This window comes from Rana temporaria, chromosome 10 (genome assembly GCF_905171775.1).
Source record: "Rana temporaria chromosome 10, aRanTem1.1, whole genome shotgun sequence".
Lineage (NCBI taxonomy): Eukaryota > Metazoa > Chordata > Amphibia > Anura > Ranidae > Rana > Rana temporaria.
Window position 1 is genome coordinate 33,293,307 of NC_053498.1, and position 22,367 is coordinate 33,315,673.

At 44.5% G+C, this 22,367-nt stretch overlaps 1 protein-coding gene across 2 annotated transcripts in view; it reads right to left on the bottom strand.

The window, feature by feature from the left end:
* Positions 1–1,521: 1,521 nt before the first annotated feature.
* The window catches only part of LOC120916505 (interferon regulatory factor 3-like), a 51,851-nt gene continuing 31,005 nt past the window's right edge, over positions 1,522–22,367 (bottom strand). Inside the window, exons 7-10 of one of the 2 annotated variants that reach the window (XM_040327508.1) lie at positions 21,600–21,683; positions 6,908–7,273; positions 4,934–5,052; positions 1,522–2,715 (exon numbers count right to left, since the gene is read on the bottom strand). In XM_040327508.1, coding sequence (XP_040183442.1) covers positions 2,539–2,715; positions 4,934–5,052; positions 6,908–7,273; positions 21,600–21,683 — 746 coding nt within the window. In that variant the 3' untranslated portion in view covers positions 1,522–2,538. The remainder of the gene's footprint in view (positions 2,716–4,933; positions 5,053–6,907; positions 7,274–21,599; positions 21,684–22,367) is intronic. The other variant, XM_040327509.1, reaches the window with a different exon arrangement.

Consider the following 22,367-nt stretch of genomic DNA (forward strand, 5'->3'; position numbering starts at 1 on the left):
GTCCCCCATATACGCAGCCATGTCCCCAAATATGTTGCAGCCATGTCCCCCACATATCGGCATATCGGGGACATGGTATCGGTATCGGGACAACCCTAGTTCGTCTGATAAAAATGGTCCGATGGACCGTTTTCATCGGACGAACCGATCGTGTGTGGGCCCAATCATTTTTTTTCCCATCGGTGAAAAAAAATAGAACCTGTTTTAAAATGTTCTGATGGTTAAAAAACCGATAGAAAAAAAACGATCGTCTGTGGGGAAATCCGTCGGTCAAAAATACACGCATGCTCAAAATTAAGTCAACGCATGCTCTCGGAAGCATTGAAGTTAATTTTTCTCTGCACATCGTTGTGTTTTACGTCACCGCGTTGGACACGATCGAATTTTTAACTGATGGTGTGTAGGCACGGCTGATGAAAGTCAGCTTCATCGGATATCTGATGAAAAAATCCATCGGTCCGTTTTCATCAGATGAACCGATCGTGTGTACAGGGCATAAGGGTTTACAACCACTTTAAGGTGAAAAAAACACAAAGCTTTACAACCTCTTTAACATTTAATTGTTTTCATTCATTTTGTTACTTTTTCAAGTGTCATAACAAAAAAATGTGCAAAGTTGAAAAAATACCCTTTTTCATTTGCAAATAACTTTGACGTGTTTTGTGCACGAAACATTTTAGTGTTATTTTAAACAGGACAAATTATAGAATAAAACGTTTATTTTTTATTTACAGCAAAACTACTTAAAAAAAAACAAAAAAACAAAAAACAAACAATGATCAAATATTTGTCTAAAAGTTCCATAGAAAATAAAATAAGTTTTGTAAAACAACTGGCAAAAAAAAAAGAAGCCTAGTCCCCCCCCCCCCAAAAAAAAGACAATTGGGGCAGATCCACAAAGCGAGTACGCCGGCGTATCTACTGATACGCCGGCGTACTTTCAAATTTCCTGCGTCGTATCTTTGTTTTGAATCCTCAAAACAAGATACGACGGCATCTGGGTTAGATCCGACAGGATCTAAGATGCAATTCTTCGGCGTCCGCTGGGTGGCGTTCCCGTCGTAATCCACGTCGAGTATGCAAATTAGCTATTTCCAAAGATCCACGAACGTACGAGCGGCCGGCGCATTCTTTTACGACATCTCTAGTCGGCTTTTTCCGGCGTATAGTTAAAGCTGCTGTTTCGTTGGGGTATAGTTAAACCTGCTATGTTAAGTATGGCCGTCGTTCCCGCGTTTAATTTGATTTTTTTTTCATTTGCGTAAGTTGTCCGTGAATCGCGGGATGGACGTAATTTACGTCCAAGTCAAAACAATGACGTCCTTGCGACGTCATTTCGCGCAATGCACGGCGGAAAATTTAGGGACGGTGCATGCGTAGTTCGTTCGGCGCGGGGACGCGCTTCATTTAAATGAAACACGCCCCCTACCCACCCAATTTGAAATCCGCGCCCTTACGCTGCAAGAGATAGACTACGCCGCCGTAACTTACGGCGCAAAATCTTTATGGATTCGAACCAAAGAGAAGTAAGTTACGGCGGCGTAGCGTATCTCATATACGGTGCGCCGGGGGGGGATTATTGTGGATCTGCCCCAATTGTATATATTACTTTGTTATCCTAAGTAATGGAAAGTTATTGCCAAATAAACAGGCCAATGGAAGAAACAGAAAAATTGCTCTGGTACATTATGAAAATTATATACAGGCACAAGAACTGAAGTAGTTAAAACATAACTACCCAGAACTGGGTGTCAATATCTGCATATCAGCTAGTTTGATTGAGTGTTCATTCTATTCATGATTGTTGAATGGTTTCTTTCTTCCAGCTTCACCATATTCCTTTAGCTTAGAATACTGTTCCTCCCATTGCTCCCAATACAGTGTAATAATTCAAGTTGTAAAGCAGCAAAGAACATTTGTACCGAGATCCACAGTTAAATGTATTGTTATACAACATATATGACATGGATACTTAGGGATGTATTTATTAAAAAGTTATATAGAAATTTGTACATCAAAACTTTGTGTACATTTGTTCTGTGCGAATGGAGCAGCATTGAATGTTCTCAGGTTAAATCCTCTGCAGATCAAGAATGTGCAAATGAGATAGATTTAGCATTATGGCCACTAGATGGCACTGATTATCATAAGTAATGAGTGTGTTCCTCAGCTCCATCTAGTGGCCATAATAAGGTATTTTCCACATTCCATCTTTCGATATGCAGAAATAGCCTGAGAACATTTGATTTTGCCCCATTCGCACAGAACAAATTTTCATACAGTTTTGATGGACGAACTTCAATGCACATTATTTTTTATAAATACACCCCTTAGTGTCTTGTACTTTAACTACACTTGCAATGTCAACATTTAAAAACTACCGAAGCTAAAGCGATAATTTCACTCAGACACTTTGTTTTGCTCAGTAGCTAAAAGAGGCTCCCTGGTTGGCCTTTACGCACATGCAGGCCAGAGTTCAAGGTTCATGACATTTTCCTGTTTGAAGTAGGCCTAAGGCACTGAGTTCTGCTTTGTCTGTTAAGCGCAGTCCATCCGTTCCTCAAACTCCTTCAGGAAATTCAGTATATCACTTGTGCTACGCAGAGAGGAGGACAGCGAGTCGGAGATCTGCAAGTTGACCTCGTTGCTGCGTAGTGATGAGGCTCCGGTGCTGTAGCTCAGCTCATGAAGCATCTGCATTGATATCGGTGTGATCTAGGAAAAAATGAACATTCCAATATAAATTTGTAATCTGTGCTTTAAAAATCCCTCCATTTTTAGAGCGCGTTCACTCCATAATGCGCACGTTTGTGACAGACTATTCATTTTAATGGGCTTCCGAATGTGCAGGAACATGAAAAAAGCATGGCATGTGCAACTTTTACAATCGTGTTGCATTGTAGTGCTGCAGTGCGCCATGGTGGCCGTAATTTCAGCCATGATTATGAGATGCATGGGAGTGCCATTAGGAAATAATGACACTTGCCTGAAGCTGGCAGTGCACGGAAAATTGTGTTCCCACTCCAAAAGTGGTGTAAACGGGTCACGGCTTCACTCTTACCACTTACCTGTCTGTTAGACCTTAGGCCCCGTACACACGACCGGATCTATCCGCTGGGATTTATCCGCAGATCAGTTCCAGCGGATAGATCCGGTGGTGTGTACGGCCCAGCGGATATTTATCCGTGGATTTTTTTCGGATTTCCAGCGGATAAAAATTTTCTAGCATGCTAGAAAATCCATCCGCTGGAATCCAGTCCAGCGGATTGAACCGGTGGTCTGTACAGACTCACCAGATCAATCCGTCCGATTCCCTCCCTCGCATGCGTCGTAATGATTCGACGCATGCGTGGAAGTCTTTATCTTACAGCGTCGCGCACGTCGCCGCGTCATCATCGTGGCGACGGCGCGGCCACGTCACCGCGGATGTATTCCGCGCGGATTTCGATCTGATGGTTAGTACAACCATCAGATCCAAATACGCCAGAGGATTTATCCGCGGAAACGGTCCGGAGGACCATTTCCAGCGGATAATCCTCTCGTGTGTATGGGGCCTCAAAGAAAAAATATCATATGTTTAGGTTTTTGTTCCGTTTGGGAAATCTTTCTATACTTCCTGTTCTGGAAATGCATACTGATAGACCAACACAAAGTGGCACATAATTGTGAAGTTGAAGGAAAATGATAAATCTGTTTCCAAATTTTTTACAAATAAATATGTCAAAAGTGTGGGTGCATTTGTATTCAGCCCCCCTGAGTCAATTTGTAGAACCACCTTTCGCTGCAATTACAGCTGTAAGTATTTTGGGGTAAGTCTCTATCAGATTTTCACATCCAGAGTGACATTTTTGCCCATTCCTCTTTGCAAAATAGCCCAAGCTGTCAGATTGGATGGAGAGCATCTGCGAACAGCAATTTTTAAGTCTTGCCACAGATACTCAATTGGATTTAGGTCTGGACTTTGACTGGGCCATTCTAATGCCGCGTACAGATGGTCGTATTTTGTGATGAAAAAAAACGACGTTTTAAAAAACGTCATTTAAAATGATCGTGTGTGGGCAAAATGTCGTTTTATGTCTTAAAAAAAAAACGACAAAAAAAAAATTCGAACATGCTTGAATTTTTGTTTTGTTTCACAGAAATTGACCGTGTGTAGCAAAAAACGACGTTTTTAAACCCGCGCATGCCCAGAAGCTAGTTATGAAGCGAGCTTCAATGGAAAAAAAGTGGTGAAACGTAACCTCGCTTTGCTAGAGCATTGTGAAAAAACGATGGTGTGTAGGCAACGTCGTTTTTGAAAATGATGTTTCAAAAACGTCGTTTTATTTCATGATTTAAAACGTCGTTTTTTTTTCATCACAAAAAACTACCGTCTGTACGCAGCATAACACATGAATATGCTTTGATTTAAACCATTCCATTGTAGCTCTGGCTGTATGTTTAGGGTCATTGTCCTGCTGGAAGATGAGCCTCCGCCCCAATCTCAATTTCTTGTGTGTGAACATTGAATTTTTTTTGCATAAGCCTGTACCCTGTACTGACGCTTAAAACAGCACTGCCATATACACAAATACAGCAGCGCATAGCCATTTATGTTAGACAGGCTGACTGCTGCACCTGGGCTGTGCGGGTGGGTGAAAAATGCTGGAAATTATAGCTGCCTGTGTGCAACAGCCCTAAGGGTGCTTTCACAATGGCGTCCAGGGGGTGGTAAAAACAGGAGGCTGAGCCACGGTTTTACCCCTTCCTGGCTACCCACCGCAAATCTAACATTAAAGCCTGACAGGGCTGTACACACATAATGGCTGTGATGCTTTGCTTGCAGCCATTGCATTTTTAACTTGTGCTGTAGAATTTGACAGGCAGCAGCATCTGTCAAACTCACCCAATGAGATTGATGGGGGTCACACTGTATCATTATTAAAGGACTTACTTGCACCATAATTAATTTCTTCTTCCATGGTCTGCCATCAGGCCAAGTTTCTCCAAGACAAATCCAAATGTCATATTGTGGAGATTCTTGCCTCCTGCGTTCTATGAACTCAATCAGTTCTGAAGGGAAGAGAAAACAAGAAACTAGATTTTTTTCCCCCCCAAATACAGCAATGTGGCATGTTAGATACAGTATGTCACCAGTACGACTGAAACTACCTAATTTGAGCCTGATCAGGTGACTTTTGTATTTCAATGAACAAACACCCTGTGATCAATGAATCCTTATGCCCTGTACACACGACCGGTTTACCTGACATGCCAAAACCCGACTTTTATTCCCCGACGTGATTCCTCTCAAGCCTGCCTTGCATACACACGTTCAGTCCAAAAAACGCTCGACCAAAGCGTGGTGACGTCCAACTCGTGCGACCGGACTATTAAGGGGACATTCCATTCAAATGGCGCCACCCTTTGGGCTGCTTTTGCTGATCCTTGTGTTAGTAAAAGTTTGGTGAGAGACGATTCGCGCTTTTCAGTTTTCATGCTTTTCGGACCATTGCAGCGTGACGAATGTCTCCATTCCGAACGCTAGTTTTACCAGAACAAGCACTCCCATCTCCTTCTTTTAATCTGAGCATGCACATTTTTTTCCCCTCGGAAAAGCATACACACGAGTGGTTTTCGCGCCGAAAAAAAGACTGACGGGAGACACAACGGGAAAAAATAGAGAAGGTTCGAATTTTTTTGCGGGCAGTTTTTCTTGTCGGGGAAAACTGCTATGGAGCATACACACGACCGGTTTTCCTGACCAATTAAAAAAATGGCAGTTTTCTCTTCGGGAAAACCGGTCGTGTGTACGAGGCATTAGACTAGCCGTACACATTTAGATTTCTCTTAATCAGCCCAGTGGAGATGGAGGAATGTCCTGCTTTTGGAAATTGTTATAATGTGTATGTTGCATCCAGACAGCAATAGCACCTTTTTAAATGCATTTTTTGCTGTGAAAATGACAATGGTCCCAAAAATGTGTCAAAATTGTCCGCCATAATGTCGCAGTCACGAAAAAAATCGCTGATCGCCGACATTAGTAGTAAAAAAAAAAATTAATAAAAATGCCATAAAACTATTTTGTAAACGCTATAAATTTTGCGCAAACCAATCGATAAACGCTTATTGCGATTTTTTTTTTTACCAAAAATAGGTAGACGAATACGTATCGGCTTCAACTGAGGAAAAAAAAAATACTAATGATGGTACACTATTTCTCCCACTAATACCAATGATGGTACAATATTCCTCCCACTAATACCAATGATGGAAAACTATTCCACCCAGTGCTAATACTAATGATGGGACACTATTCCTCCAACTAACACCAACGATGGGGCACTATTCCTTCTACTTGACGAATGATGGCACACTATTCCTCTCACTAATACCAATGATAGGGCACTATTCCTCCCACTAATACCAATGATGAGACACTATTCCTCCCACTAATACCAATGATGGAAAACTATTCCACCCAGTGCTAATACTAATGATGGGACACTATTCCTCCAACTAACACCAACGATGGGGCACTATTCCTTCTACTTGACGAATGATGGCACACTATTCCTCCCACTAATACCAATGATGGCACACTATTTCTCCAACTAACACCAACAATGGGGCATTATTCCTTCCACTTCACCAATGATGGGACACTATTCCTCCTACAAATACCAAAAATACCAAAGATGGGGCATTATCCTCCTCCTACTGACCACTGTTTTTCTTTTTACTCCCACTGACCACCAAGTCTGAGACATTGTCCACTCCCATTAATGCTGGGGCATTTTCTACTCCCACTGGTCATAGTCTGGCCCTCCTAAATCCTAAACGACAGTAAACTGGCCCTTTTGTTTAGAAAGTTTGGGGACCCCTGTATTAAATGAACAAAATGTATGGAAAATATTCCATCATGTACCTTTCACAAATTGCTGATATTTGTACAACTCGGTGTAGGCCTCCTTGTTTATTGGACTGGGCAGGTTCGTTGTTGGCGTCTCTGTCATACTCCAAAAGCTTCTGCATTTGCCTTGCCTCTTGGCGCAGATGGCTCCATTCTGTACTTCCACCAGAGTTCCTTGTTCTAGGTTTTGTAGAAGTTTATTAATTTCAGCAGCTACTTTGAGGTCCGAGATTATGGAAGGTGACGGCAGAGTCACATCCTCTAAATAGTTTTCTTGGTTTGTTAGCTGCCTTGAAGTGAGGTGGAAGCCACAGGAGTTTTTTACCAAACTTTTCTTCACCAGAGTTCCCCGGTAATAAATCTTTACTTCAAACTGTGTTTCTGTAGGGAAAGTAAATGTGGTTAACTTATACTTTCATATAACTTCATCATGTTCTGCAGCCTTTCAAGGATTACACAGGCTGTTCACATTAGTTCCTGCTCAGTCCATTGTGATTTAAAGTGATATGTGCCTCCAACACTGTGTGCACCTATAGAAACACACAGCTCCACATCCTAGGGTGGTAAGACACTCCCCTGCCCCTCCCTGCTCCTCCCACTCTTCTCCAAGCTAACACACTGACTTCAGACTGCACTGTCCATGGTTAACTCTTTCCTGTGAAGATCAGAAGTTCTTGGAAGCCGGACTGAGAGAACAGGAGCCACAGCAGCATTGAAAGTTGTAAAGTGCAAGTGCTGGGATATGAATTTTACCAAATAGTTTACAGGGGGAATGTTTATTTCATTGTGTCCAGTGTGTTTACTAAACCCACATTATAAAAAAAACTATTAATTCTGTTCATACTCATTCCTACTTGATCCTGCTGCTCTCTATCTCCACCTTCTTTTTATGTGCCCGATTCAGCTAAAGATCTTGCAGCTGTGGCGGCAACTCTGCACATGCTCAGTTTACAGTGAGTTTCTATGCTGAGCATTTCCTCCCTATCACATCTGAGCGGCCCATGTGACTATAGAGTCACACATGTGGATGTATACACAGTGGTAATTGACAGTCCACTCCCTCCCTCCCTCCTCCTCCATGCCCACTAAACAGTAAAACACAATGGGGGTGGGAACTTGCATGTACATTAATGGAGGCTTCACCTCCCTCTTATTCTAAGACACAGGTTGGAGGGGATTGAGACAGCCTGTGACTGGCTGAAATCCACCCACACCATGTTATTTCCACAAAATAATAAATATTTAATTTCAAATATATATTTGTATGACAATTTAAAACAGTTTATTCGTTTTAATTATTTATTTTTACTCAGTACTCCAAAGGCTTTTTTTTTGGTTTGAACATGTGACCAGCAGCAGAGGACTAGAAGCTCATCCTGCTTATGTTTCCCTGCAGACAGGCTGGGAAAGATCTGGGTCATATGACAGCTGTATATCGATTAGGAAAAAGTCATTACAGTGCCTTCATCCACATACAGAAATAGTAGGGGCCAGGGCTGGACTGGGACAACATTTTGGCCCTGGACTTCATCCAGACTGGCCCACTTTGACAGGTGTCTCCCATGGCGGCCGGACAACTCCCGCACCCCCCCGGCCACCCAAGCCCCATCTCCCCCTTCACTAGCCACTAGCCATTTTACTTTATTAGAGTAGAACGGCTGGTACTGGTACTCTTATAGGCAGTACCAGTGGGGAAGCTAGACATTATTTCACCCCGGGGCAAAGAATCAGTTCGGTGCCCCCCCTTGTGGGACAAGATTAGGCAGAAGTGAGAAACTCCCAGGCCATAGCTGTTGAGTCAGCTGTCTGTCCCCTCCCCCATGCTCCTCTGTCGTCCCCCCTGCTCCTCTGGTCCTCCCCTTGCTTCTCTGTCCCCCCCCAGGTGAGCACTGCGGTGAGGGAGAGGAGGTGAGCACTGCGGGAAGGGAGAGATAGAGGAACGGAGGGGGGAGGCGGTCCGCTGTCACTGAAGCCGGCCCACTGAGCCATTGGCCCACCGGGAAACTCCCTGTAGTCCCAATGGCCAGTCCATCCCTGGTAGGGGCCATGTAAATTAAACTGTGTGTGTTAAGTATCACTTTAAGCTAAAAAAAAAAAAAAAAATGCTGAGGGCTTTAATACAACTTTCAGCTAGCTGCATGTTTATTAGGTTTTAAAATGGACAGGAACTCAAAAAGTAAAAAGTTGCTATTATGTAGGGCATAAGCAATTCTCAGAAACATCTACCTTACTGTATAAAAATAACACAGCTATAGTGTGTGAAGGTGCCTATGCAGTATGCACTCCTTTGTCTACAGCTTCATCGCTCTATATCTGCTGTGTGAGATCACCTTAGGCGCTGCAGCATCTCACTGTTACACGAAATTTGGAGTGAGATTTGGTGAAGTCATTTCTGTGCTGCTTACGGTTTTCTCTTGCCAGAGAAAATGCTGAAATGTAATGATATTCATGCTTAAAGCGGAAGTCCAAAAAAAATGGAACCTCTGCTTTTCGGAAACCCTCCCCCCTCTGGTGTCACATTTGACACCTATCAGGGGGAGGGGGTGCAGAGCACTGCTCAGCTCTCCAATGAGCGTGGAGAAGCAGAGAGAAAAGAGGCTGACTGACAGTCCGCCTCTTTCCTCTCAGGGATCTGTGAGAACCGAGCCAACGGCGATGTTCGGTGGCTCGGTTCTCAGTGCACAGATGGTGGGGGACAGCTAGAGCATTGGTCTGATGCTCCATCCACGAGGTAAGTATAAATAGTCCAAAAACGTGAAAACCATACTTCTCCTTTAATATATACAGAAAAATACCATAATCAGATTTGGGCTTAAAGTGTATGTTACCCCAGCATTTCATATTCCTGTAATGCGTTTGTTTTACCATGTACTTGTGTTAAAAAGTATCCTGTTCTTTTTGTTTTGTATCCTTTGTGTGAAATAACTGGGGATTCTTACAGCCCCCCTGCTTTCCTAATAAAAACTGACCACTCTAGGCATAGAAGCACATCCATCCCAGAATGATCATTTTTCTGGCTGTGTTGGGAGAACGGCATGCCTGTTCTCCAATGGCCAAGACACAACCCATTACACTGGGAAGAGAAGTGTTCTGTTGTTTGTTCATCATCACCACATCTCAAAGTCTATTATGCAAATAAGAACAAGGGTCATTGGGCCAGATTCTCAGAATAGATACGACGGTGTATCTCAAGATACACCGTTGTATCTCTGTTTTTGGCCCCGGGTATCTATGCGTCTGATTCCTAGAATCATTTACGCATAGATACGGCGTAGATCCGACAGGTGTAAGTCACTTACACCGTCGGATCTTAGATGTAATTCGACGCTGGCCGCTAGGTGGCGTTTACGTTCAGTTCTCATTTGACTATGCAAATGAGCCTGATACGCCGATTCCCGAACGATTTTGCGCCGCCTCGTCGTTGTTTACGTTGTAAGCGTAAGGTTACCCCTGCTATATGAGGGGTAACCTTACGCCAGTCCGCCGTATGCCATGTTAAGTATGGCGTCGGGTCAGCGTCGTCTTTTTCCGTCGTTTACGTCGTTTTACTAAGTCGTTCGCGAATACGACTTTACGTCAATGACGCTCACGGCGGCGTCATTGACGTTTTCCGTCGTGAGCTGGAGCTTGCGCACTGGACTATTTTTACGGCCGGCGCATGCGCAGTTCGATCGGCGCGGGGGCGCGCTTAATTTAAATACAAGCCGCCCCCTTTGAATTACGCGGCCATACGCCGGGCCATTTACACTACGCCGCCGCAAATTACGGAGCAAGTGCTTTGCGAATACGGCACTTGCTCCAGGAAGTTGTGGCGGCGTAGTGTAAATGGCTTACACTACGCCAATGCGGATTCTATGTGAATCTGCCCCTAAGTTTTTTAAATGCATACGTTTTGCCTTTCATTTCTATTTTAAAAAAAAGAAAAAATAACTGAAAACAAAACAAATTGAACAAGAGGACAGTTAAGGCAAAATAAAGAATGCAGGCTAAGCATGTTTACCAGCAACCCTGGTACGATTTAGTTCGGATTTTTATTAAACCGTAACATGTTAATCTGTCATTTCCTTTAATCTCTCTCACCATATGTTAATTTAGGCCTCTATCAGGGACATTTTGTCATTTTGCTCCATGCTGTATTTTATGGTGTACTCACTGACAAAATAACAACCTACTTTTACAGTCAATCTGCTCAATCTTAGGAAAAGACAAATCCCCCAGCCATTAGCATGGCTAGCGGGCAATACGGCTTTATTTCTGCAGCATACAAATAAATCAATAATCTGCATATATCACAAGTGAGCAAAATGTGGAACGCTGTGAGAAATGTAGAGAAATAGGAAAGTAAATGTAGATTTGCACCGATTTGAGAAAATCGTTTCTGTACTCCTTTTTGCGATTTCGGGGTGCGATTTCCATTGACATCTGTGCAGAAACCCACACAGACGTCTGTGAAATTGCCGTCGAATTCGGGGCTGACATGTGGGAGTGAAATCTGCTTCATTCTCGCAGCTTAGTGTGAACCAGGGCTTAAAAGGATAAGTGCACTTATCCCTTGGTTAGACGGTGCCATGAAAGTCTATAGGGGTTGACTGTATAGTGCAGCCAGAGTTTAAGAGGATTTTCCCAGCAGGATGTGATCATTGTGGCAGTTTTATGTATCTGAGACGAGGGAGGGTGAGATACATTAGGAAAATGGAATGGGCAAAGAAGATGAGTACACTTTGAACGTGAGATTTATCTGTTAACAACATTGAGCTAGATTCAGGTACAGCAGCGTACCTTTTGGCTGGCGTAGCGCATCTCATATGCGCTATGCCGGTGTAAATCACGGAGCCCAGAACGGTATTCTGCAAGATCTGGCGCCGTACGTTGCGCCGGCTTAGTGTAACTAGGCAGGCGTAAGCCCGCCTAATTTAAATGTCGAAGGTAGTGGGCGTGTTGTATACAAATTAGCCGTGACCCCATGTAAATGTTTTCACGAACGAACGGCGCATGCCCGCGCATGCTCAGAGTCACGTCGCTTATACTCCCTAAGATACGTCGGCTCAATGCTTTCGACGTGAACGTAACCTACGCACAGCCCCATTCACGTACCACTTACGTAAACGTCGTAAAATTCTACGGCTGTTCCGACGTCCATACCTCAACATTGGCTGCGCCTCATATAGCAGGGGTAACGTTACTCCGGACGTAAGCCTTACGTAAACGGCGTAGCGGGCGCAAGTACGTTTGTAAATCGGCGTATCTAGGTCATTTACATATTCTACACGTAAATCAACGGAAGCGCCCCTAGCGGCCAGCGTAAATATGCACCCTAGATACGACGGCGTACTAACACTTACGTTGGTCGGAGGAAGCTGAAATTCAGGCATTTCTAGCTCTGTGAATAGCACGCATAGATACGACGGCGCATCTTCTAACTTACGCAGCGTATCAATAGATACACCAACGTAAATGCTACCTGAATCTAGCTCATCGTATCTCTAAGATTCAGAGTAGTGCTAGGTCATCATTTCAGTCCAGGAAAAATAACATATTCATAATTTCAATAGGTGAAGTATTTACAGAAAGTAGAACTACAGTAAAGGCAAACATTGTTTTTCATTTTTGATAGAGTAAGAGAGGATTATACCTCAGACAGGAGGCTCATATCTTATGCATTATCTTTCTTTAATAATGCCCATAGCAGAAATACAGTAAACATTTATTGTAACTTAAAAGAAAAAATTCAAAGAACTACCCTTCCCAGCAGTCCCTGGGCCAGCGTAGCCCCTCCCAGACCGTAATCTATATAAGGGACTGTCTGAGGTAACCTATTCCTCTTTCTTTCTGCTCATGGCAGAGCACACAAGATAAGTATTTCATGTACCTTTATTATTTACAAGATAGGTATTTCATGTACCTTTATTATTTACAGGATAGGTACTTCTTGTATCTTTATTATTTACAAGATAGGTGTTTCATGTACCTTTATTGTTTGATTGTATATATGGTCTCTGATACCGAGTGCCCCGGTGTCGGGTGATTTTGTTCAGTCTTGACTGATATGTTTGAGGTATTGTGGAACATGGGGAGTTTCCCTGGAATTCCTCCCTGATACCGAATGCCCCGGTGTCAGGTATTTTGTCGGAATTGATTGTTCTGTAGTTTTGGAAGATGTGGAATACTGGGGGTTCTCCCTGCTATCCCCCGTTTCTGCGCTTTATTTCTGTCCGCCGGAGTGGTGTCAGGCAGATATGTTTGAGAGGCCACGTTTGTTTGTTTCCAATTCTTTGATTCTTTGCTCGGGTTTTTTCCCATTCTTTGACGCCGGAGCACTGCGGCGTCCGTGCGGGATCCGCGCTGTTTTTCATTCGCTCCCTCGGCGGGCGCCATGCCTGGGCAACTGTCCCCCCCCTCCCTCCCCACGCTCCCCTTCGCGCGCTCAGGTGGGGGGCGGGGTCTCCGCCGCGGCCACTCCTCTCCTCCTCTCCTCTCTTTCGGTGCCTCTCTCGGTATCGAGAGCGAGACGGGGGAGAACGGTTCTCATCGACCGTTCCGTCCCTCACAACCTCGGGCCAATAAGAACTCCAGAGGCCTTAGTCTCGCGAGACTTCGCCTCTGGAGTTAGAATCTCGTCAGGCTCCCCTCACACCGCAGGATGTCCTTCCCAGCGGTGTCGTAGCCAGGAACCTGCTGCTGTTTCACCATGCTTTCAACCACTAGATGGCAGTACATCTTTTCAGATATATATATATATATATAAATATATATATTTCATTCCAATGAATCAATATCTAATAAATAAATAAATAAATTAAATTAAATAATTTAAATAACCAAATCTACAATAAATAATTCAATATATACTCAAATTATATTTCTGGGGAATTTATACCTTATTTATCCTAATAAATAAATAAATAATCAATATGTAGATAGATCAATAAATCAATAAATTAAATAAAGAAATTATAGCATGTTTATCTCCGGGGAATTTATTCCCTACAACATACTCCTAATAAATAATGTATTAAATAACTATCTAAGGATTGAATGAATAAATACATTTATTATTAATGATATTATTATTAATATATATTATTACTTATAATATATGACTAAATCCATTATTCAATTTTACAAATAATAAATTATAGATGGATTATACAAATTATATATTCATTATATAAATAAATTATACAAATATGTATAAAAAATTGTATTGAATTGTACAAAGATTCTACAATTTAATGAATATCATGGCATTGTTCATGCCGGTACCCCGGATAGGGTGGACACAGTCCTAGGAGGCCAAATCTCAACAGTGTTACACAGTTGCCAAAACTGATCGGTAGACCAATCTTTACGACCATGGCGTCGGTTACCCCCGCCTGCACACCATATGCCCGAACCATCCGGCAACGGTCTACCGCCCCTGAGAAGGGCTGGGCGTTCCAAAACGCTGCCACGTTTCTGTGGCCCTTGACTCCCCGACAGGGGAAGTAAATAATATGTCCCAGGCAGTACCCTACCCGGACTGCCGACCCACTGCCCTCCCAGACTCTGACCGACCCCCGAGCCTCGGGGAGATGCACATGCAGAGGCAGCGATCCGTTAGACGGACTAAGCCAGACCCATTCGTGGACTCTTCCAGAGTTGTCCGCGGAGTCTGAGGCGGCTAACACCTTGAGTCTGAGGTTGTAGATGATGAGAATGATGATGAGTGTTAGGGCAGTGGGCACATGGCGCTCTATGACGACGCCAACCCTGTTCCCAGGGTGACACTCTATGGATTCTCGTAGAGAGCCATTATAGATCCGGGGGCGATATGCCATCCACACTCCGATGACTGGGCACCTCCGCCCGAGGTGATCCAATATATCACATAATGGACCCGGAGATCGGTCGAAAAACTCACCGAATCATTTTCAGGGCGTAACCCCCTCTCTTTACCATTTATGGCTGTGCACACTCCCGAGGTGAACCCCATACCCTGGGGGTATCCCACCATACACGGGAAATCCCCCAAGCTGGGAATAGAGAGGTCCTTCGGATCATACAGACCAGGGCCATGGATCTTTGGGACCTATCACCATCATTCCACACCTTAGTGAGCAGGCCACGCCGCTGAACAGCCGACTGACCTGTCCCAAATCGGGGCTGGGCCCAACGGGCGGTCGCCTCCTGGGATGCGTGGACACTACGGGTCCGACTGGACACCGCCGCTCGAATCTTAACGTGGCTTGTTCCCCAGCTGTCTCACCTAGCCGAATCAGACCCCGGTCCGACCACCGAGGACAGGCTAGTCGGGATCACGCTGATTAAGATATTCCAAGATGGTAGGGCTCTATTCCATCCCGGATGAGCCCAAACGTCATCAAAGTCTAACACGGTACAGTGCCGGTCTATCAGGATTATAGGACCGGAGATGGACCTAGTCCCTCTTTCCTTCGGTCTTCAGACCTGAACACCGCCCTAATAGACAACGAATTGCAGGGCCTCTGGTTCACCCAAACGATAGTGGAGACGGACCCGCTCTCCCCGGGTTTCCCCAACAACGTCTTCCTGGTCAGGAAAGGAGGGCGGTTATCACCCGGTAGTAACTTGAGAAATCTCTCGTAATTACTGTATACAGTGACGACATTCTGCGACACAAAGGGTGAGGTTGATTATCTACTTGGATGACCTACTCTTAATGGCTCGTACCCCTCGCCTGGCGAACGAACACGCCTCCGGGACAGTTCCCCATAGATCACGGGGAATCTATCCTCTCCCCATCTCAGGAGGTAGAGTTTTAGGGTTTTTGGTGGACACCAACCTAGTGATCCTTCGGCTACCCATGACCACTTGGCCGCCATCTGCACGAGGTCAGTATCGTGCTGGGCTAACGACGGGTATCCTTACGCGGACTGGCTCGCCTGGTCGGCCTGTTTCCGGCGTTAATCCAGGCCATTTGTCCAGCTTCTTTTCACTATCGAGACCTTCAGAGTCTCAGTCCCTACGTCTTTGCCAGGGGCTTCACTGTGCAGACGTCGTCACTCTGGACACGGAAGCCATAATTGAACTACGGTGGTGGCTACGTCAGGTCGACAGACGGCACGGCAGGTCCACCTGCAACTCCACGACGGATTCATCTTGGAATAGGTTGACAACCACCTCGGTTGGGGTACTCGATGCGGTCCCTCGTCCACGGGAGGGGCGTGGCCCACAGCGGAGTCTCTGCTGCACGTTCACACGTGGAAATCCTGACGACCGTCTTGCCATCAGGACTCTAATGCCACACAGGTCCACCTATGGTGTGTTCTTGCGTATGGACACCGTATCCGCGGTGCAGTACGACCTTCGCTTGGGGGGTCCTTGACCCAAAATCCTAACGGATCTAGCAAGATCTCTGACATTTCTGCCTGGAACGCGACATTGTTCCAACTGCGAAATGTACCCCAGGCACTTCCGCTATGATGTTAGATTGGAATTCTCGTTACCCGCCCAATTCCATCGACTGACGACTGCACCGGTCAGTGTTCCTGGCCCTTGCTCCCTTATGGGATCCTTTCTCTCCCCAGTCTGTACGGGGATCTGCACCCTCTATTCACGACGCACGTCCTACTTCTCTTTGCATGGTTGGGTTTTCGGGGTGTCGGTCACGGACAGCGACCTTTTCTTTTATAACGGGGTTCCACTTGCCTTGATCTAGGCCTTGGGACTAGATATACATTTCGATCATCCGGAGGACTCTGGGTTAGTTGGTGATCAACGACAAGTTAACCTCATGAAGGCGTTCGTCTGAGATGACCAACTACCTTGTGGACTCGTTTGAGTCCGGGAGGTCCTATAGCTCCCCTGCGCCTTCCGCGCTGCGAACTCGGACTACCGCTCCCTTGTAGACTTACTACCGGTGGGATAACACCCATGGTGTACCGACTTAGTAAGCGTTAAGTTTCAACGCCCATCACACCCAGGGTATCAACGCTCTTGGGAGGTGATCAGTGGTCCTGACCACGCGCCAGGACTGGGGGGACAATCTCACTCTGTCGGAGGTTATTGTCGTTTGAGCTACTGCCCCCTCGTGTCTGATTCCGTCAGACGCATATCGGGTGTCAAGACGTTGGCCATTCCAGGCGTCGGATCCCGCCTCAGAGAGTCAGGGTTTTTCCGTCGTGCGTAGGACAGCGGCGGGACTTCATCGTTTTTTTCTACCCGTTCTTCCCCGCACATCGTACTCCCTTGTCTACGGATTTCTTAGTCCTTCACGGTCCCACTGCGATCTTCGCATCTCTTCCTACTCCTCATTCCTACGCTAAACCTCAGTTTCCGGTTTCCTCAGCTACGCTAGCCAGAGGGGTACGATCAATCATGGAAATGGCAGGGTCTTACGTAACCCCGTTGGGCGCCCACCCCTCCAGAGGAGCGATGGCTCCTAGGTCATCACCCCGGGCGGCTCCCTATAGGATTTACGGCTAGCGGCGGACTGGTAACCACGATTGCTTTCCGCCAATTCTGCTTGGATCGGAGGAACACATATCTATATCAATTTTGTAGTTGTTTCATTTGTTATCATCTATATATGCATTGTTATAGCTTTGAACTTGCATAAGATATGAGCCTCCTGTCTGAGGTATAATTCGAGATTTTCCTAGCTTGTGACGGAAAATATTGATTATATGAAGACAGGAGGCGAGTATCTTCCCTCCCGACCCAACCCTGTCACGAGGTTGTCTCTCTCTCTCGTTCTAGACTGTTGAACCACACACCCTGCAAGTCGGAGGCTGGTACGCCCCGGGAGTTCGTTTTCACTAACCCCGTCGGGATTGCTGTTCCGTTTCGATCCATGGGCTTAGTTCACCGCAGATGGAGGCTCCTACTACGTTCCAGATCCGGAGTCGGGATGCCGTTGACTGAATCCGTTGGTCCATGTTCCTGAAGACGACTGACCGGTCGGCTCCGAATGGTTTTGGTTTTTCCTATAGTTCCCGTTGGGATGAAGTTGGTCCGGATGAAGTTGGTCCGTGTTGGCCTTGTCCTTTCGTTTCCTCCAGATTCAGATGTTGTGTTCCGGTCGGAAGGTTCCCGGCAGCCGCGGAGATGTCTAATTGGACTTTCGGTTCCTGTTTACACTAATTCGCATGAAGAAAGAGGAATAGGTTACCTCAGACAGTCCCTTATATAGATTACGGTCTGGGAGGGGCTACGCTGGCCCAGGGACTGCTGGGAAGGGTAGTTCTTTGAATTTTTTCTTTTAAGTTACAATAAATGTTTACTGTATTTCTGCTATGGGCATTATTAAAGAAAGATAATGCATAAGATACTCGCCTCCTGTCTTCATATAATCAATATTTTCCGTCACAAGCTAGGAAAATCTCGAATTATAACCCCTACCGGGTTACCCCCCCCCCCCCATCTGTGACCCATTGGGGAGATTTCCCTTTACTTCCTGTCCACTTCCTAAACGGAAAGTGAGGAAATCCAATCAAAGTAAGGAAATCTCTGGTTGTCACTAGAGTCGTCAGAACTGATGTCCCCATTGGTAGATTTCCCCCCTGTTGCTGTTCTGGGGAAAAATCGTGATTTTCTTTCACTTTCAGTCATAATGGCTTAAATAAATCAAAAGCTTTGCGAAGAATACATTATCTGCCATTGACGTCTGTATGTATAAGCTACAGTATTTGTTCAATCGCCTGCTATCATCTCCTGAAGACAAAACAGGAATTTCAACTTTTTAGACAGTTTTAACCAGAAGAGTTGGTCCCCATTGGCAGACTTCCCCTCACCTCCTGTTTAAGCGCTTTGAAAGCGGTGCCTATTCATTGGGCAGGGGCAGCGCAGGAGCGGTGTATACACCGCTTCCACACCGCCCCAAAGATGCTGCTTGCAGGACTTTTTTTCCTGTCCTGCAAGCACACCGCCCTAGTGTGAAACGCCTGTAAAGCGCACGAAAGGGGTCTAACCGGTAATTGCACAGTCATGCAATGCTGTAGCCAAATGAAATATGGATTGCTTTTTTCACACAAAGCTTTCTTTTTGTGGTATTTGATCAGCACTGGGATTAAAAAATGTTTGCAATATAAATGAAAAAAGACAGAAAATTTCGAAAAAAAAAATATTTTTTACTTTCTAAAAATCTAAATTCTAATTTCTTCATAAATTTTGTCGAAAATGTATTTTGCTCCATGTCTTTGATAAAAAAAATCCCAATACGTGTATATTGATTAGTTTGAGTGAAAGTTATTACGCCTACAAACTATGGTATATATACTGGAATTTCTATATATTTTTTAATACTACTAATGGCAGTGATCAGCGAGTTATAATGGGACTGTGATGGTATGATGGGCAATTGACACTGGGGGGATCTGACCAACCGACACTGACATCACCAGTGACATTAATACAGTGATCAGTGATAATATTATACACTGTCACTGTACACCAAGCGCCCAGAGGCGATTCAGTTCGCATGTGTCGCGCTATATAAGTTTCTCATTCATTCACTAATGACACTGGCTGGGAAAGGGTTAAAATCTAGGACGATCAAGGGATTAAATGTGTGTCTAACTATGTGTGTGCTGCTTTTTACTAATAAATCTCCAAGTTTCTCATGCCTGCCTTGCAGGGATAAGAAACAGAGAGATCTTTCTCTCTGTACAGAGCTTTGTGTTGTGATTGTACACAGCTGATCAGCAGATCCTGGCCGTGAATCATTGGCCGGGACTGGCTGATAGGCTCTCCCAATTTACAATCACAGCAGGTGCGGCCCAAGTAGGGCACGATGTGCGCGTCCTAAACCTGGAAGTAGGCAACGTACTAGTACACCACTTTGCCTACACTAGCCACCCTTCCGCAGTATATTGCGCGCGGAAAGTGGTTAAAGCAGGAACATCTAAATGCAGGAAAAAGTGAACGAGTGAAGGTCTGGAATGCAAAAGACCTATGTTTTGGACCTTCGACCCTGAACACACAGGGCCCTATTTGCAGCACCACTTGGACCATGGGATCTTTAGCCCCGTCCACCCACAGCTTGCCATAGAGTTTGACAGGCTGCCCGCGTGTCACTTATTTGCCTTACCTTTTAATGATGGGCTGCATTTTGTAATGTCATAGCTGATCAATTCCCCTGTATTTATTCACCTAGCTTGTCCCTATTAGCTGAAAGAGAAGGCAACTTCTTGTGCTGGGTCACACAACTTCCAATCCATACCTTGCCATTTACTCTGCATTGCATCATAAATGTAGGAATGCTAATATGATGAAACACATTTTTCCTTCATTGCTCTGCCTGCTTGTGTCTGTGTCAGATCTAATTATGCAGTAAAACATGCCTCGAATCTGATGTGCCGGCCAGTACACAATTCCCAGACACCCGTCCACTGGGGAAACGTTTGGAGGTCTTGAGTGATGACAGCGCGCCGCTCCGCCCTACGTCCGTTTCGTAAAATATTACTTCTTGCAGGGGCCCCTGGAAGAAGTAATATTTTTACGAAACGGACGTAGGGCGGAGCGGCGCGCTGTCATCACCCAAGACCTCCTTACTTTTTCCCAGTGGACGGGTGTCTGGGAATTTGTGTACCGGCCGGCACATCAGATTCGAGGCATTTTTTTATTGCATGTTTGTAAGTGCAATACAACTTTTAATAAATCTTTTTTACTCATTTAATGAGCTATGTGGAGCTGTTATGGTTTTTACATGGTGGGCATTGATGTTGGTGAAGTTTAATCACTTGTGGATGAGACCCAATGTTAAGGATCGTATCTGTCTGAACTGCAAGACTGGGAGTGACTACCTATTATATGCTGTTAATGATCCCCTGTCATAAGGGATCATGGTGATTTGGTAAGGAGCCAATCTATAGTTTGGTGGAGGATACATCACTTTGCTTTGGACACGTTTTCAACTGATTTTGGAACTTGGCACAGAGCATGGGTGTCTGGCATTTCATGTGTTAAACATTTATGGACTTTATTGCTACAATATTTGTTTTATTTATATGTCTATATATATTTTTATTTGGTTAATATCTATTGATCTAATGATATGATCCAAATTTTTTTGATGTTCATTATCAATATTATCACTGTTTTACTGTTATTGAGGGACTTGAGAGTGCTATATAGTGCCCTCTAGTGGCTATCAGCCTCTCTTGTTTTTTTGGTATATCAGTGATTTATATATACCATCATATACCACATAGTTTATTATTTATATCAATATATATCACATAGTTTTGTGTGTTTGTGATTTAAACATTTGTTTCACACGGTTTAGAGGTAGCACGATTTATATTTTTCTCACTGTTTGTTTTTTGTATCTATTGTTTACATGGTACTCGCAGCTCTCGGATTGAATAGACTGTGACTTCATTGCAGTTTTTCTTTCTTTCTTTCTTGTTTGTTTAGTATTTAGCGCAGTTTCTTTCCAATTTTCCAGATCTAATTATGGATTAGTTCTGACCAGCAGAACCCTAGATTCAGAAGCCAAGGGATTGTGGGATGTATAGTTTTGTTACATGAGGTGTTAGTTCTTAGACTACAGACAGAGGTCATGCATTAATCTGTGCAATGCCATACCACATGACTCATGTTTGATCAGAAACATCTGAAACAGGAATTTGAACTATAAGTTGCGTGTACAGGGCAACGAATTACACCAGCAAAATATATGACCAATACACATGCAGTTCGAAAACACAAGGTGCGGGAAGGTTTATAATGTCTTGGATTTCATGCTTACCAAATGTGTTGTTAGGTAAAAAGTAGTTGAACAGGTGTTGATGGGCAGAATCGGCCACCTCTTGTGATGTACCCTGAACTTGTTCTGTAAAGCCAGCAAATGCACATAAAAAACACTCACTTAAAGTGCAGTTTAAAAAGCAATGTTTTAAAATTTCCAAACCTTTATCATTTGAATTGATTACAACTTTTATATTTACAATGCTACTTCATTCTCATATCCAGGACTTCTGTTTTGCATCTGTAATGTACAAGGCCACCCCACTGCTTGTAATAACCTCCAAGACAACAAGAATACATTATGTGCCCTTGATGGGGCGGATCCACAAAGGTATTACGCCGGCGTAATTTTGCGCGTCGTATCTTTGTTTTGTATCCTCAAAACAAGATACGACGGCATCTCGGCTAGATCTGACAGGCGTACGTCTTAGTACGCCGTCGGATCTAAGCTGCAATTTTTCGGTGGCCGCTAGGTGGCGTTTCCGTCGAATTCCGCGTCGAGTATGCAAATTAGCTAGATACGGCGATCCACGAACATACGTCCGGCCGGCGCATTGTTTTTATGTCGTTTGCGTTCGGCTTTTTCCGGCGTATAGTTAAAGCTGCTATTCTGAGGCGTACTCAATGTTAAGTATGGCCGTCGTTCCCGCGTCCAATTTTGAATTTTGTACGTCGTTTGCGTAAGTCGTTCGCGAATAGGAATTTGCGTAGAATGACGTCACCGTTGTAAGCATTGGCTGGTTCCGGTTTAATTTCGAACATGCGCACT